Source organism: Callospermophilus lateralis, chromosome 3 (assembly GCF_048772815.1).
Source record: "Callospermophilus lateralis isolate mCalLat2 chromosome 3, mCalLat2.hap1, whole genome shotgun sequence".
NCBI lineage: Eukaryota > Metazoa > Chordata > Mammalia > Rodentia > Sciuridae > Callospermophilus > Callospermophilus lateralis.
Window position 1 is genome coordinate 67,245,222 of NC_135307.1, and position 17,258 is coordinate 67,262,479.

General features: G+C 38.7%; 1 protein-coding gene across 5 annotated transcripts in view; it reads right to left on the minus strand.

Annotated features, from left to right (window-relative positions):
• The window catches only part of Syne2 (spectrin repeat containing nuclear envelope protein 2), a 336,103-nt gene that overhangs the window by 274,973 nt on the left and 43,872 nt on the right, over nt 1–17,258 (minus strand). For all 5 annotated transcript variants that reach the window (XM_077109148.1, XM_077109147.1, XM_076850387.2 and 2 more), the window contains exon 2: nt 2,488–2,617. In XM_077109148.1, coding sequence (XP_076965263.1) covers nt 2,488–2,566 — 79 coding nt within the window. In that variant the 5' untranslated portion in view covers nt 2,567–2,617. The remainder of the gene's footprint in view (nt 1–2,487; nt 2,618–17,258) is intronic.

Consider the following 17,258-nt stretch of genomic DNA (forward strand, 5'->3'; position numbering starts at 1 on the left):
AATGCCCTTATGTTGAGGAGGGGTTCAGACTCTCTTTGGTGTTTGTGAACTGTTCCAAACTGTAATATATGGGCTATTTCCCAAATTTGTGGAAAGTGTTTTCAGCGGGAAGCAGATATGTCCATCATCTGAAAGGTGGTGCCTTTTTCACAGTGCGAGGGCACAAAATAACCCAAGGCCCACTGGTATGCAAGAGAGGAAGGCTGGGCTGGAACCAGCCCCTGCTTTAATTATGAGGAGAGAAGAAGAGATAGGCATCACTTTTAAATTTCCCTTATTAGTCTTGCACTTCTTCCTAACCCCTTCCTAATGCTACCTACCTTATCCCAACTCCTTAGCAGTTCTGATTTGCCCTTTCTTCTTGATGGCTCTGCCCTTCTCCTTTCTCAAGAAATATTGGAGCCAAGTGATCAAGCCAAAAGTGAACTGCTGGAGTTTACTTACATGTTGATGTACTTAATGGTATTTCATTCAAAACTTTATGCCACCTTTAAATAAATCATGGGAAATACATGTCATGTTGTATCTTATAATCATAGTTTTTCTAGCTCATCTTTTTGTCCACAAACCCACTGAGAAAAGAAAACATAGGAAATAGAACCACTTGATAAGAAGAAAGCCGATGGTTTTAAAACATTAATGTGGCAGTTGACATGTGTACAAAGCACTTCCACCTTGAGGCTTGTGATCTTAGTAATTAGTACACCCTTTGTTTGTTGGTGTGATGTTGGAACCAGAAGAGAAAAGTGATATCTAAAAGAATAATGTGCAATGTTGTTTTTTGGCCTTGTGCATGATTTCATGTTTTCAATATTCTGTGTACACATAGAATTGTTGAAGTTCTCATTTGCAATATTTACATTGGGAAAATTATTTAAATACTTTGTAATTTTAACTGACATTTTTAATCATGACACTTGCACTTATTATATTATAATAAATTTCACTTTTAACACACACACACAAAAAAAAAAAGAAAGAAAAAGAAATGACAATACATTTATGGAGTCCTTATTCTGTGCCAGGCACTGTGCTGTGCCCTTTGTGTCTCTTTCTCTTTGGGAAAACTGAAATGAGGGCATGATCATCCATATTATGCAAATGAGGAAACTAAGGTTCAAAAAAAGAGGTCTCCTATCTAAATTCAAAGAGCCACTAAGCAGCAGAACCACCACTAGAAATTAGATCTAGCTGTTTATTGTAACCAAATGCTACAGAAAAAAATAAGAACACTATTTTTTTTCATTTAAATGAAAATTTGATTCCAACTACTTCTGAATATTATGAGATATTATAAAAATAAAAAATTTGGGAGGTCAGGCACACACCTATAATCCTTAAGGCTGAGGCAGGAGGATCTTGAGTTCAAAGCCAGCCTCAGCAACTTAGTGGCCCTAAGAAACTCAGTAAGACCCTGTCTCTAAATAAAATACAAAAAAGAGCTGAGGATGTGGTCCAGTGGTTAAGTGTCACTGGGTTCAATCCCCACTACCAAAAAAAAAGAAAAAAGAAAAATTTTAAATTCTTACCTCAAATACTACCTCCCAACAACTTAAATGTTTCTTACTCTATACAAATCACAGTATTTACTTTTTTTTTTTCTTTTTTGGTGGTGGTGAACCCAGGGCCCTATGCATGCTAGGCAAGCACTCTACCCATTAAGCTATATCCCCAGCCCCCAAAATCATAGTATTTACTTTTAAAAGACTGATATACCTATAACCTATTCCATTAATAGATTTCCATCTTAACCTCAAGGGCAAGAAGCTAATCAATCAAAAGACATATTTAATCAATAAAATATTAGAAAAGCATCTTAAAATCCTTATCATAAATGACTAAAAAAAACTATGACTTTTAAGTATTGTCCTAAATATTTGTATGGTACTATCCATAATCTTAATATTACTTTAAAATATATAGTTTTATAAATATAGATTTTTTTCAATAGCCTTAGTTCTTCTATACTAACTAACTCTACAATTCCAATATTTGTTTTATCAACAACATAAAGTCTAGTGGCTAAGGAATTTTCAAATTACCAAACTCCATAAAAAGCACTTAAAAAAAAAAAAAAGCAGTTCTTTGAGATGCACATACAGAATTCACATGATTGACAGATCCTTCCCATATAACATTACTAATAGTCCTTTCTATTGAAGCAGAATAGGCAAAATTAAGAATATGCATTTAAAAGAGGCTATGCAAAAAGTACAAAATAATGCCAAGCAAACTATGGTTAACCAATTGGTAATGCAAATAAAATGCATACTTTCAGAGTAAGAAATCAGAGATATCAAATTTCCAGAGAGCCAGACAGGAATAAAGACATTTAAGTGCCACAGACTGAAAGGGTTCTACAGTTGGAAAAATACAGATATATCTTAAAAACATAAGAGAGAGAGAGAAAGCAGTAGGATTTGTGAAGAAGGGCGGGTTAAGTTTTCCACAGGGTCTGTGGGTGTTACCCCATGGGATCTTCATTACCTTGCAGTGACACCTGGAGATGGTCAATGCCCAAGGCAGCCTGTTGATCTCTGTGGGGAAGGTCAGGACTAGATGCCATTTTTTGACTCGATGGAGATTATCTCATGTCCATCTCAGTTACAGAAGTGAACTGAAAGTGAAAAGGGAGAAATGTTCATTAGTAACTCCGCAGCTCCCATTTCTGACAAGAAAACAGCAACAAGCAAACACTGCCCTCCAAAAGGAGTGCACGCAGGTTTCTGGGAGTGTTTCCGCAGTTCATGGGGAACAAAGTAACCTACGCCTTCTCTTTGAATCACAATCAAGATTTTGCCCTGTGACCTATTCAAGCACTTTGGAATTGCTGGCAGAACTCCAAAAGAACTAGTACTGTGGATTCCATACCAGCCATGAAAAGGAAACTGAAATTCAGTAACTTTCTAGAGGAAACAAAGTGGACATAAACTGGTATCTTAGGCATTAGCCTGTGTGTTGTTAACCTTCAACCACCGAGAATTTTCTTCAAAACATTTTATTTAATTTAGTTCCTTTTCTGATCCATAAATGTTGCCATTCACTGGCAACAAGAGCTGAGACTGCATTAACTTACATCTATCTATTATATTATTTTCCCAAATACTTATTTTTCCACCTACACATTTCTCCCTTAGCCTCTTGAGTCTCTTGAATCTTACTTACTTACTTACTTAGGTGTTTTGTTTTGTGGTGCTGGGGATTGACTCCAAGGCTTCATGCAAAAGAAGCAGGTGTTCTATCTCTGAGTTACACCCTTCCCTTCACCTTGAATCTTAATTCTTCGAATAAACTCCTTACATCACAACTCGAAAAAAGCACTGGATGTGTATATGTGTGTGTCTACTAATTTCTGGGGACTGAGACTAAAATAATGACTTCACTTAAAAAGATAATTAAATAATAGAATAAACCTAAACAGGGGCTGGGGTTCTGGCTCAGTAGTGGAGCGCTTATCTATATGTGTAGGACACCAGGTTCGATCCTCAGCACCACATAAAAATAAATAAATAAAATAAAGGGATTGTGTCCATCTACAACTAAAAAAATTTTTAAATTAAAGAATAAAATTAATCTGGGCTGGGGTTGTGGCTCAGTGGTAGAACACTCGCCTAGCATGTGCGAGTCCCTGGGTTGGATCCTCAGCACCACATAAAAATAAATTAAAGGTATTGTGCCCATCTACAACTTTAAAAAAATTAGAATAAAATTAACCAAATATATAAAATGTATGCACAGGGCTTAGGATGTAGCTCAGTGGTTCAGCACTTGTCTATGATGTGCCCAGCCCTATGTTTGATTCCCAGTTCCACAAATAAGATGGATGTACAGCTTTGTAACCAAGCAAGTATTGGTTGAAGTTAATGTTAGAATCTGTGTGTCGGGGCGTGGCTCAGGGTAGAGCACTTACCTAGTATGTTAGAGGCCCTTGGTTCAATCTCTAGCTGCAGGATGGGGATTGAGGAGGTGAGGGTAGAACAGAGGTGGGGAAACAGTGTTGAATATGTGAACATGTACTGTAAAATACTCTAACTCTGCTATAACTAGAAATTTTTCATAATAAAATGCTAAAGGGAAAAGCAAAAAATAAATCTGAGGCCAACAGCTAGATACAATCAGTCATATTAAATATTAAACAGACTATTTTTAAATATGCAGAGGATAAAAATCATTAAACAGTCCAAAAATCTTTCCATCCCTTCCTCCCCAATGTTTATTATCAAAACCACTCCTTCTATTATCTTTCCTGTAGATCACTGTTATTAAAGATTTTATCTACCAAATAAACTTTATCAGTAATTCAGTTGCTTACCCTCTGAATTAAGATGCATCAGAACCAGCCAGAGTTAACAGAGTAGCTCTACTGAGTTGATTCATTCTAACTAAAAAGATTAACTTATTAGTTCCCAAGGGCCTGATTATATCTAGCTGTAGCCTGGTGTCAAAGAAAGACAGAGGTCCTCAGCCTTGTGATATACTGAGGACATTCACTATTCCTTTCTACATCCTCCAGCTCCTAAACCCAAAGTGGAGACAAAGTACTACTTCATTTTCACAGAAGAAAAACTGAATCCAGAATGAATTTCCTAAGGATTCCTATTGTTCTATCCAGGGCTATTTTTAAAGGGGAGGGGGAATAGTAACAATAGTAGCAGCCACCTTATGCAGCACTCACTATATATAGGCACTGTTCAAAGCACTTTGCATATACCACCCTTTATAAGAACTGTCTGAGCTCGGTACTGCAATTATCCCCACATTTGAGAAGACAACCAAGAAGCTGGGCATGGGAGCACACACCTGTAATCCCAGCAGCTCAGGAGACTGAGGCAGGAGGATTGCAAGTTCAAAGCCAGCCTCAGCAACTTAGCAAGGCCCCAAGTAAATCAGGAAGACCCTGCCTCTAAATAAAATACAAAGGGCTGGGGATGTGGCTCAGTGGTTAAGTGCCCCTGAGTTCAATCTCCAGTACCCCCCCACCACCACCAAAAAGACAACTAAGATGCACAAATATGATATGCAGTTGTCTAAGGACACACAGCTAATAAACGATAGAGCCAAGATTTGAATCTAGGTGGTCTGGGCTTCCAAGTTTATACTCTAAATCAATACATGACCATACTCCCACAGATAGCTAGAAGTTTGCCATGTGTCATTTAGTCCTTTTTTTTTTTTTTTTTTTCCTTAATAGTACTAGGGACGGAACCCAGGGGCACTGTGCATTGAACTACATGCCCAGCTTTTTTTGTCTTTATTTTGAGACAAGATCTCTCTAAGTTGCCCAGGCTGTCCTTGAACTTGAAATCCTCTGCCTCATCCACCCAAGTCACTGGGATTGCAAGCATGTGCTATTGCACTCAGCTGTTCTTTTATTCATTTACTCAACAAACATTGCTATGTACTAGAAGCTGATCTCAAAGAATCCAAACTGAGAATAACAAATAAATACAATATGAAGCACAATTCTCTAAGAGAGGAGTGTAGAGAATTCTCTATGGCCAAGAAGGTATGCCTGCTCCATCACTTGAAGGTAGAGATAGATAGGACCATCAGCAGCTGCAATGTACAGAATTTGTATTTCCCTCAAGATTCCAATTGAAATTCTCACCCCCAGGTATTGGGTGGTGGGGCCTTTGAGAGATGATGTCATGAGGCAGGAGCCCTATGAATGGGATCAGTGCCCTTATTTAAAAAAAAAAAAAAATGAAGAGAGACCTGTATCTACTTCCACCATGCCAGGTTACAGTAAGAAGGTGGCTGTCTATGTGGAAGTGGGTCCTTATTAAACCCTGCCTCTGCTGCCAACTTGATCTTAAACTTCCAAGCCTATAAAACCATGAGAAATACAGTTCTGTTGTTTTGTTTTGTTTTGTTTTTTTCATTTTTACAGTAATAGGGATTGAACTCTGGGCCTCACACACACTAGGCAAGTATTAAGAGCAGCCTAAATGAACTAGGACAGGAGTTATACATATTAAAACAGCGTGTCACTCTAAAAAATCTCATTAGCGTTGGCATTATTTGGATGATACCTTGAACTTGGTAACAGTTTCTCTGAAAACCACTCACTGCCACTACTAATCAAATATAAAGTACCAAATATAGGGGAAATAATACATATTTTCTTACTTATAAGAAAACATTTCTTATTTATGAAAGTATTTCCTATTTATATTAAAAATAAAAACAAAAGATAAATAATAAGTTAATAACAAGCTAATAACCAAATTAAGAAATATTCCCATCTAGACTGATGTATGGAATTTACTGTATTGTATATTAAAGCTGTAGGGAAAATTTGGTAAAAATGGCAAAAACAAAAAACAGACTTTAAGATGACTAGATGTCTCAGTTTGATTTTTTTTTTTAAGAGAGAGAGAGAGAGAGAGAAAGAGAGAGAATTTTAATATTTATTTTTTAGTTTTCGGCGGACACAACATCTTTGTTTGTATGTGGTGCTGAGGATCGAACCTGGGCTGCACACATGCCAGGCAAGCACGCTACAGCTTGAGCCAAATCCCCAGCCCTCAGTTTGATTTTTACTGTAAAAATTTTTTTAGCAAACATGTCAATAAAATATAATAATTTTTATACTCTGAAGAACTTCTTAGCACTTCTAAAAACATCCATTAAAAGTAAAACCAAACTTTGAGTACTGGATCAATGACAAGTGTCATTGGCCCAGATACTGTCTTAGTATAATTATTTACCAAAACATGCTACAGTGGTGATGAGGATTTGATTAAAGAACTTTTTTATGATATTCCCAATGCAATTTTATTTGATGACAGAGAGAAAGAGCTGACATTTCCACAGAGGAATTAACTTATCAAACAAGGCCCATCAAAAACTGGAACAGAGTAGAGAAGATAAGCCTGGGGAGATTTCTTGGCTTTACATTGAGAAGCTAGAAAGACTAAAAAGGGAAGGCAAAAAGTGGTGAGGTTTTGGCCCAGAGTCACAGGGTCTCTGTCAGCCAGACTCCCCAAGACTGCATCATCCCTGAGTTCTGACTCCAGAGGGGAGCCCAGGGCTGCATCCTCAGGTGGATCTCAGACTGCTGGCCTCGACTTAAATGTTGCCACAATTATGTAAGAAATCAGTGTTTAGAATTAAAATAAATGAGGCTATTCTTAAAAGTGAATAATGGACCTTCTTCAGGAACATAAGGAAAGGCTGGGTAAAGGATTAATGTAGTGGCATTAAAGCTTCTAAGATCAAATGAAGTGATGGGGAATTGTGTTTTAAAAATTCATGTACATTAATACACATACTATTTTGAAACAATCGTGGTTTGCTTATGCAATATATCTTAATATGTCTGTGGTATCTACAAAACCTCAAAACACTAGTGAATTTCCCTTTTTAAAAGAATCTTGGCATTTACTTTGGATTATTATGAATGGAATGCTTTCAATGAAATGTGAATGGAGGTTATTTCCAATGAGTGCCATTATGGGTGATTTTTATTTTCTACTTTTTGCTAATCTTCATATTTTTAAAATGATAAATACCCATGTCTACTGCAATACAATTTCTTTTTTTTTCTAATGAAATAGGGAATAAGATATTATGTAGTTCAGGGTCAGTTTTTCAAACCATATATTATAGAACCTCCATATCTATATCATCATAATGAGAAAAAAAGCCAGGAACAAGTATTAGAAAAAGCCTCTGAGTTTGTTAAAAATTTCTAGAAGGGCTGGGGATGTGGCTCAGTTGCCCAGTGCCTCTGAGTTCAATCGGTGGTACCCGCCCCCTTGCCAAAAAAAAAAAAAAAAAAGAATTCTAAAAACTACTCCCTAAACTTTTTGGTAATTCAATGAGTCTTTCATATTCTCATTATTAGATGGTTTGCTAATAATCCCTGCCAGTCTAACAGCAAGTGAAAAGTCATTGTATCAATAGTGAGAAATAGGTAACTACCCTATCTTTAAAGGTTGATCAGAAGGAACACAGTGGCAGGATGTACATTCACTTATTTCTTTAACAGTTATTTGAATTCCAGCATTTTTCCTGGGGCACCTCCCTTATTCTTTTTTCTATTCTTCAGCTGCATCACAAGGTCCTTCAAGGAATTGTTAAAGAATCTCCCCTTGATCAGCTAAGTAACAAAGTCATTCATAGCAAATGACAGTTATTACCAAGCAGAAAGTTGGTAATTAACTAGTAGTAAGTTTCTTCATTTTTTCCCCATTAACATTTTCTGTTATTTATCCTTTGCCATGATTTGATCAGAAGCAACTGGGACAGAGTCCCAGACCAGAGGATTTTTTAAGGTCCCTGGTAATTCCCCTCCCAGGCATTTTATTCTTACCACCACCACAAAAGGCCAGAATAATCAGTCCTATCAATTCACTGTACTTTTGAAAAATAAACATGTCACAATTCTCAGTTTATAATGCTGCTGGACTTGCAACCTCAGAAAACAGCAGTGTCACTCACAGTTCAGTACCAAGGATGCTGCTAAACCACCCACTTAATCCATAATGAGGGCATCCTGTGGGAATGCAGCCACCTCCCTAACAGCCTTCCGCTGGCCTTGACCAAGTCCCAGATGCTCTCCTCTGCAACAAACACTGCTGTAGAATGAAACTGATAAAGCTTTCCTTCAAGAGTGGTTGTTGGAATGCAACAGAAAAATACCTAAAACTAAAATCTACAAAAACAACATTTATTGAGAACTTACTGCAGGAGATGTACTACAGTATATAAACGGTAGTTAATATAAACCATGAATAAACTTATTAGGATTATCTTTCTCCTTTTTTCTTTCTTTCTTTTTGTATATGCTGGGGATTGAAGACAGAATCTTATCCCACAAAAATTCTTAATCAGCAGTAAAAAAATAAATAAATAAATAAATAAATAAAAGCTAGAAGTTAGGGATATAGCTCAGTGGTAAAACACTTGTCTAGCATGAGCAAGGCCCTGGGTTCAATCCCCATAATAAATAAATAAATAAATAAATAAATACTAGTCACAATACTAAAATTAAGAGCTTTAAAAAACAAAACAAAACACTTAAGGATGAAAGCTTCCAAGACCTGGTGTGGGAAATCAACATAGATCCAGAAAGCCTCAGAAAATGTATGAAGTACCTAAAATAGCTAAGATACATAGAGACAGAAAGTAGAAAGGTAGCTACCAAGTGCTAGGAGAAGTAGGAATGGGGAGTTAATTGTTTTAATTAACTTTTAATTGTTTTAATAGGTATGATGAATCAGTTTTGCAAGATAAAAAGGGCTCTGGAGATGTACACTAGTTTGTGATAATTATAACAATGTGCTTAATGCCACTCAACTGGACACTTAAAAATGGTTAAGACAGTAGATTTTATGCTATGTGTACTTTACCACAATCTTTTTTTTTTTTTTTTAAGTTCTGAGAGAGCCAGATGTGGTAGCACATGCCTATCTATAACTCCAGCTACTCAAGGCATCTAAGACAAAAGGATCAGAAGTTCAAGGCCTGCCCAGGCAACAAGGTAAGACTGTAGGAAGGAAGGAAGGAAGGAAAGAGGAAGGAAGGAAGGGAGGAAGGGAGGGAGGGGGGGAGAAAGGGGGGGTTCTGATAGAAACTTTTTCAACCTATAATCTATTTCTGCCTAAAGTATGAATTGAGTATTAAGGAGGGGGAAAAGTCATTTCCTGACATGTAAGTCTCCAAAACATGTATGTCTTATGTGCATTCACTCTTATAAAGTTACTGGAGATGTTAGTTCAACAAAGTAAGTGGGGCAGGGGGTGAGGTTTAGTGGTAGAGAGCTTGCTTAGCACATGTAAGGCCCTGGTTCAATCCCTAGCACATCAATAAAATAAAATAGTAAAAAAAAAAAAAAAAGAAAGAAAGAAAGAAAGAAAGAAAGAAAGGGGGGAGTATTCCAATAAAATAGAATAACTAAATCAATAAACTTTAAAAATGAGAAAAATAGGAACTGGGTATCAAACACAGGAGAAATAAAGGACAGTTTCAAGGATGAGAATTATTGAGACAAGGAAGAAGGAGAAGGGGGTCTGGGAGAGAGGCATGGGGTGAGTGCTGAGGGAGAAAGAGTTAGAAAGGAGGGATGTGTAGACTGGAAGGGTGAGCAGACAGATGAAGTGCAGGACTGACACCTCTCTGAGATCAAGTTGTGGAGAGTAGTGACTTGGATCATGGTCTCTGACTGCCTCGTCACTATGGCCGCACTTGCACTGGGAATTTTCTGTGCAAAAGTGCAGGTCAAGATTGCCCAGTTGCTGTGGTGACACCCTGTCTGAGAAGGCTCTGTGCAAAGGCACAGAACTATAAGAGTCTTAGCCCTGAGCTCAGACATCAGCTGCCAGGGATAGAGAATTCTGGACATAATAAGATAACCACAATGTCTCACAAGTGCCACAAGCTTCAAGTCTGTCTACCTTGAAGAACCTTTCCCACAAATAAACTTTTGATGATTAAATCTATATAATAAACGTGCTGTATTAACTCTGGGTCAATGTTCCTCCATCAGAGGATGGTGTCCCACCTGGTCCCAGCTTTCTCTCTACGAGTGTTCCTTGGTCTTTCTCAATGCCCCACTGCTCCTGGCCGATTTTCTAAGGTTCGGATATGCAGGGTGCAGCACCAGGTGATCTGGGGAGTCAGCTGGGAAAACTGGAGGCTGTGGCCAGAAGGGATCTAAATTCTGTGTCAAAAGGATTTTGAAGATGGAGTAGCTTCCGGTAAGACTTAGTGTGTCAGGACCTTTTTTCAAAATTGATTCTTCTATTCATTCCAAGAATTTGTGGTTTGTAAAATATGTTCACTGTTTTCCAGGGTAGAAGTGCTGAGGAGTTTTGAAGCAAAGAAGAATGAAGGGAGTCCTCATCAAATGACCTCATTTTTCTCAGTAAAATAAGAAGTGAGGTCATCTCCAGGGAACAAGTGGGGTAAAGGGTGGGTGGGGCAGGGTGCTGGAGAAATGAACGGTGCTCCAAACAGGCCATAGTTGAAAACAGGAATGAATCAAGCAGAGACGCAGACAAGGATTGGGACAGCAGCTGAAGGCCAGAGGCCAGAGCAGCCTGGGCCCCCCAATGGACCCAAAGGGCATTCTGGGCCCACAGTTTGGCCATGAAGACTCAACACAGAAATTCTCACATCTGCCTGATGCTCAAGTAAGAGCAGCAACTGTTGGAGACTTGGTAAATGTCTGTCAACCAAAAAATGTTATGAAATTGCACATATACACAAAGAGGCATGTTCGAGGATGTTCGTGGTAGAAGTGTAAAAAAAAGTAAAAAAACTAATCTCATTGGTAAAAAGAATGAATGATGGTGCCTATTCATATAAGGGAAGACTATTCCAGAGAAAACTGAATGTTTTACCAATATCAACATGGAATATATAGTATACTGAAATTATGATAGGGGGCAAAAAGATAAATATATTATCAAGTCATTTATGCACTTTATATAAATCACACACAGTAAAAGGACAGAAACACACAGGGAAATGATAACCACCAACTTCAGACAAGGAGAGCAAAGGACTGCAGGGTAAAACTTCAGCTATAGAGTTAAATTAGCCAACATCTTAAGAAAGGAGTACATATGGATGTTAGAAACATTTTTTTTTTAATTTTTTAACTTAAGAATTAATCTTAACTTAAAAATTAACTTAACAGAATTAATCATTTTTTCCCAGCTCTTCATTGTAACAGAAGTCTACTTAAGTTGGAGAAGTGAGAGGAACCATTGAGAGAGCATAGTCTAAGAGGGGAAGATTTCAGCTATTGTCCCAGCTCCACCGCTGACCACGTGACCTTGGACAATCATCTGCCTCTCCAAGGTCTTGTCTCTTCATCTGTGAAATGAGGATAATGATTTCGTCTGGGCCAACTGATAGACTTTCTGATTCCTGCCAAAGAATCTAACCCAAAGCTCTCTGCTATGCATTTGAAAATGCTGGATTACAAGAAATACTATTCACGTCAGAATGCCTGGAACACCAAGAGTCCAGCCATTCCTGGATGTTGCCTTTGGATCCTGCCCAGCTGTCGGGAAGCTGGAAACCTACACTGCATTGTCTTATCCCTTGGAGAACTGCCTTTTTTCCTCCATTTTCTTTTCTCTTCCCGCCCCCACCCCTTTTTTTTCCCCCAGTGCTGGGAATTGAGGGCACAGGGGCTCATACTTGCTGGGCCAGTGCTCTGAGCCACACCATCAGCCCCCAGAGAACTGCCTTGATTGAAATGTATTGCAGTGTGACCCTGAGCAGGGTCCTACAGGATGTGGTCAGGAGAAACCTGCCATTGTGCTCAGTGTGCCGTTCAGGAGGACACAGCCCAGGAGTCACACACTGTGTTCCTTTTATGAGAATATAGTGTGGAGCAGTCTCTCAAGTCTCAGTATAAAGAAAAACCACAGTATAAAGAAAAATTAGGGCCTGGGGATGTGGCTCAAGTGGTAGCGCGCTTGCCTGGCATGCATGCGACCCGGGTTCGATCCTCAGCACCACATACAAACAAAGATGTTGTGTCCATCGAAAACTAAAAAAATAAAATATTAAAAATTCTCCCTCTCTCTCTCTCTCTCTCTAAAAAAAAAAAAAAAAGAAAAATTAGTATAAAGATTTTTCTTTATACTGATCTTCAGTATAAAAATCAGTATAAAGAAAAATCCTGAGCACCTATTCTTTTAATCTCACAACCACGTTATTTTAATAAATGAGGTTCCCTTTCCTTTTTGGCTGCTATATCCCATCCCTAGCAACTACAAAATGACCCTATGGAAAATAAGAGGCTGCACCACTGGCTTTATCCACCTTTCCTTATTCTCCCTTTAATCTGTCTTTCTCTGTGTTTTATTCTATTGAATTTTCCCCTATAAACTACTTCAAATTTTCTCGGAAATAAGAAATGGTACAGATAAATTAACACATTCTGTGAGGACCAGATAGCATATGCAATGTGTTGAAATTACAAAACGAGATAAAAATTGTAAATTGTTAGTCATTTGTGAGCAAGAACATTTTGGTAGTGAGAAATAGAAGCTTATGTGCATAAATGAGTGAGATTATTTTCATACTTCTGAATGCCAAATTATTCACAGGCACTGAGATTCCAGCTTCCAGCTCCAGAAGAGGCCTAACTTACAGATGAGCACTGAAGCACGCCCACAGAAAGCATGAACAACTCTGGGACCCACTCTACCACTTCTGCCAGGCATGGCTCGGCCCATCCCATCTCTCCTGGACTAAGTACATGTCACCTCTGGCCCCAGTTACAAGAGCCTGAATCAACAAAGACTTGCCTAGAAGCAATGGATTCATGATGTTTCCAGTTTCCAGTATGTCCTGAACATGGGTGGGGGAAACAAGGGACATAATATATGGATTATTATTCATAAGAAAATGGATTTCTAAGACTTTTTTACACTCAGGAATACATTTTTTAAAATTTTTATTTTATCTTTAATTAACAAATAATAATTATATACATTCATAAGTTACAATGTCAAGTTTCAATTCATGGATACATTTTGGAATGATTGAATACTTATTTCTTTGTGGCAAGAACACTGAAAATCCACTCTCAGCTATTTTGAAATATACAATACAGTACATTATTGACTGTAGTCACCATGCTAAGAGATCACCAGAATCTATTCTCCTCTCTGCTTCTATGGATTCAATCTTTTTAGATTCCATGTACAAGTGAGATTATGTGGTATTTGTCTTTTTTGTGTTAAGCTTATTTCTAAGCTTATTTCATTTAGCATGATGTCTTCTAAGGCTTATCCATGTTGTCCCTAGTGATGGAATTTCTTGCCTTCTTAAGGCTGAATAGCTGAATTTTTATCCATTTGGCATTTCAGTTGTTTCCAAGTCTTGGCCATTGTGAGCAGAGGACGTAGGAATACAGCTATCTCGTCAATATCCAGATTTTTTTTTTTTTTTTTTTTTTTTTTGTGTGTGTGTGTATGTGGTGCTGAGGACTGAACGTGTGAGGCAAACACTCTACCAACTGAACTATGTCCCCAGCCCCAACATACTAATTTCAATTGCTCTGGGTATACACTCAGACGAGAGATAGTTGGATCGTATGGTAATTCTGTTGTCAGTTTTTTGAGAAACCTCCATTCCATTTTCCATGATAGCTATACTAATTTACAATACCACAAGCAGTAAGTGAGTGCTCCCTTTTCTCCACATCCTGGCCAACACTTACCTTTCATCCCTTCGACAATAACCAATCTAACAGGTGGGAGGTGATAGCTCATTTGGTTTTAATCTCTGATGATGAGGATGTTGAGCCATTTTCCATAAATACCCATTGGTATGTCTTCTTTTGAGAAATATCTGCTCCTTTACCTGTTTTTAAGTTGTTTGTTTTCTTGTTATTAAGTAGCTTGATTTGCTTGTATATTTTGAATATTAGCCCCTTATCCTACGTATGACTTGAAAAACAAGATTTTTTAATGAATATACTTCCAGTGAGCACACTCTTACCCTGCCTTCCCCTGTCACTTGGCATCTGCCTCTCAGTCTCCTCTTTCTTGGGGACCACAGCAATAGTTCTGAAGTGTGTTTCTGTCTCTGCCCCAGCTCCTTCTCATTCCAGCAGGGCAAACACACATTAAATATTCCATAAAATGTCAGCACAATAAAATGAAACAAAGCCACCTTCACTATCACAAATATCTTTTTTTCTTCCTCTTCTTTGGTGCTGGGGATTGAACCCAGGGGTACTTTACCATTGAACCACATCCCCAGCCCTTTTTTTTTTTTTTTCTTTTGTTAATTTTTCATTTTGAGACAGGGCCTCGCTAAGTTGCTGAGGCTGGTCTCAAACTTGTGATTGTCCTACGTCAGCCTCCTGAGTCACTGGGATTACAGGCATGTAGCACTGCACCCGGGTCACATATGCCTTTAATATACTATTAAAACTGTCTTATCTTCTGTGAATTACTCAACCTTTTCAAATAATAAAATGAAATACTTACAATAGCCTTTCATTCAGCAAATTGTCTTTAGGTGAATTCACCTTCCCTAAAAGAGTAACTAACAAGTCACTTATCTCTGTTCCCCACTCCAGGAATAACCTCAGCCCTGCTCAGACTAGCTGGAGTCCTGACTCCCACTGCCTAGTCCTCGTCAGCACCTTCTTGGCATTGTAAACTAGAGTACACTGCAGTTATCCATGCATCAACTTACGGTTTATTTTTGCTTGTTTGTTTTGCAGAACTGGTGGTTGAACACGGGGGTGTTCTACCACTGAGTATAACCCCAGTCCTTTTCTATTTTATTTTGAGACAGCTTCACTAAGTTGCCCAGATTGGCCTAGAACTTGCATTCCTCCTTTCTCAGCCTCCCAAGTCACTGGGATCACAGGCCTGTGCCTCCACACATCAAGCCAAAGGCCATAAATCCTACGACCTGCCAGCTAACATGGAGAAACCCACTCCTTGGATGCTCATCACTGAGCCCCGTTTGGCCCTGTGGAGCAGATCCATGGTCTGGAGTCTGCTTCAGATTCTGGACAGTCAACTATGTGAGAAGGGATTGTGTCTTATTTGCTACTGTAGCTGTATCATCTAGCATAGAGTATGGCACACCGCAGGTGCATAATAAATATCTAAGCAAAGACAAAAGAATGAACAAGTAAACAAACAAACTGGAACAATGTTTCTGAAAACACTGTTCTAACAACTCTCAGCTCTTATTTGTAGGATGCTCCCCATTAAAAACTTAATTTGCTTGACTTGTGGCACACAGCTTTTCTTGAGCCTGAGACCGGAGGATCAAAAATTCAAGGCCAGCCTGGGCAGCTATGCAAGACCTTGTCTCAAAATAAAAAATAAAAAGAGTTTGGGGATGTATCTCAGTACATCACCCTGGGCTCAATCCTCAGTACCACCAAACAAAACAAACAAACAAAAAAAAAACATTTCTTTTAAGAATTGAGTGCTAAGAAATACTTCATTTCCTTGGAGAAAGAAAATGGGAATTTTTATTGTTGTTTTCAAACACGAACCAGATTGATGTTTTTGTTTTGTTTTGTTTTGTTTTGTTTTTTTACTTTGGCTGTCCAGGAACCCTGAACTAACTCTGAAGTCTAAGTGCTACTGTTACATAGGTCCACTCACATTGTGAGAAATACAAAGTCTGACGGTTCATTTTAAAAATCTAGTATTTAGCCTTATTTGAAACCAATTGGAGCCCTTCTCTTTTGCCCGCCCTAATTCTAAAATTAGCCAATCGCAGTAACTTGTAACCCCCAACTCCTCCAATCAGAGGGAAGGGCAAAGCTCTGTTAGGTTCAAGATATAAGCAGGTGGGCTGCCTGCCCAGGTGTGCTTCTAACCAGGCTGGGTCTGGTATCAAGACCATTTGCCAGAAGCAAAGTTTTGCCTGCCCACCCACCTTGGAGCAGTGTTTGAATTCTTGGGGCACCTCCTTATTTCTAACAACATTAAATCACAGTGTCACAGGAGAGTGAGTAGCAGAAGCTCCCAACCTTTGTTCTTGTGTTCCAATGAAAGAAAACTTAGAGTCAGACACCTAAAATCATGGAAGAGAATTTCATTGCAAGTGAAGGTAAAGGGAAGCCAAGTGAGAGCAGGTTGAGAGAAGAGGGAGGCTCAAGAGGGAACTCTCTAGAGAGAGAATGGGCCACCTCCGGGCAGAGAACCACAAAGGGCACAGGGCTAGCTCCGATTTTATTAGTTTCATGGTCATTCTGCAACAGTGGTCTATTTTATGCTTTGAATATAACCCTTTCTGCTCTGCCACAGCAACTTCTTTTTAAAATGGCCCTGTTTCTTTCTCTTCCCCTCTCCCTGCTCCTCCCTAATCTCTCCCCATCCCTCATCTCAGGGAAAACAGGATTACCACCTTCCCCATTTTAGGCAGATTTATCTATACTTAAGCACACACCCACCACAGGAACAAAGCAATCCAGACTTTGGGGGTGGTGCCAGAAGATCTCAGGAATAACTATCTCCCAAATTTACAAGTGAATTACAACTCCAACGGAGAACAGGTGGGATGTAGCCTTTGAATCACCTCTTTAAAAGCCCCTGTTCCTGCGGATGGGTTGAATCACAGCCTTTGGGACAGGCTTTCCCTGTTTCTCCTTTGCTAGCAAAGCAATAAACCTTCCTTTTCCTTTTTATAAAAGCCATGTCCTCCTTGGATTGGCTTCTGGGCTTTTGGCAACAGTCCTGAGAATTGGGATCCTCCTTTAGCAACTTTCACCAGTCAGGTGTCCTACCCTACTTCACAGTGGAGTTTGA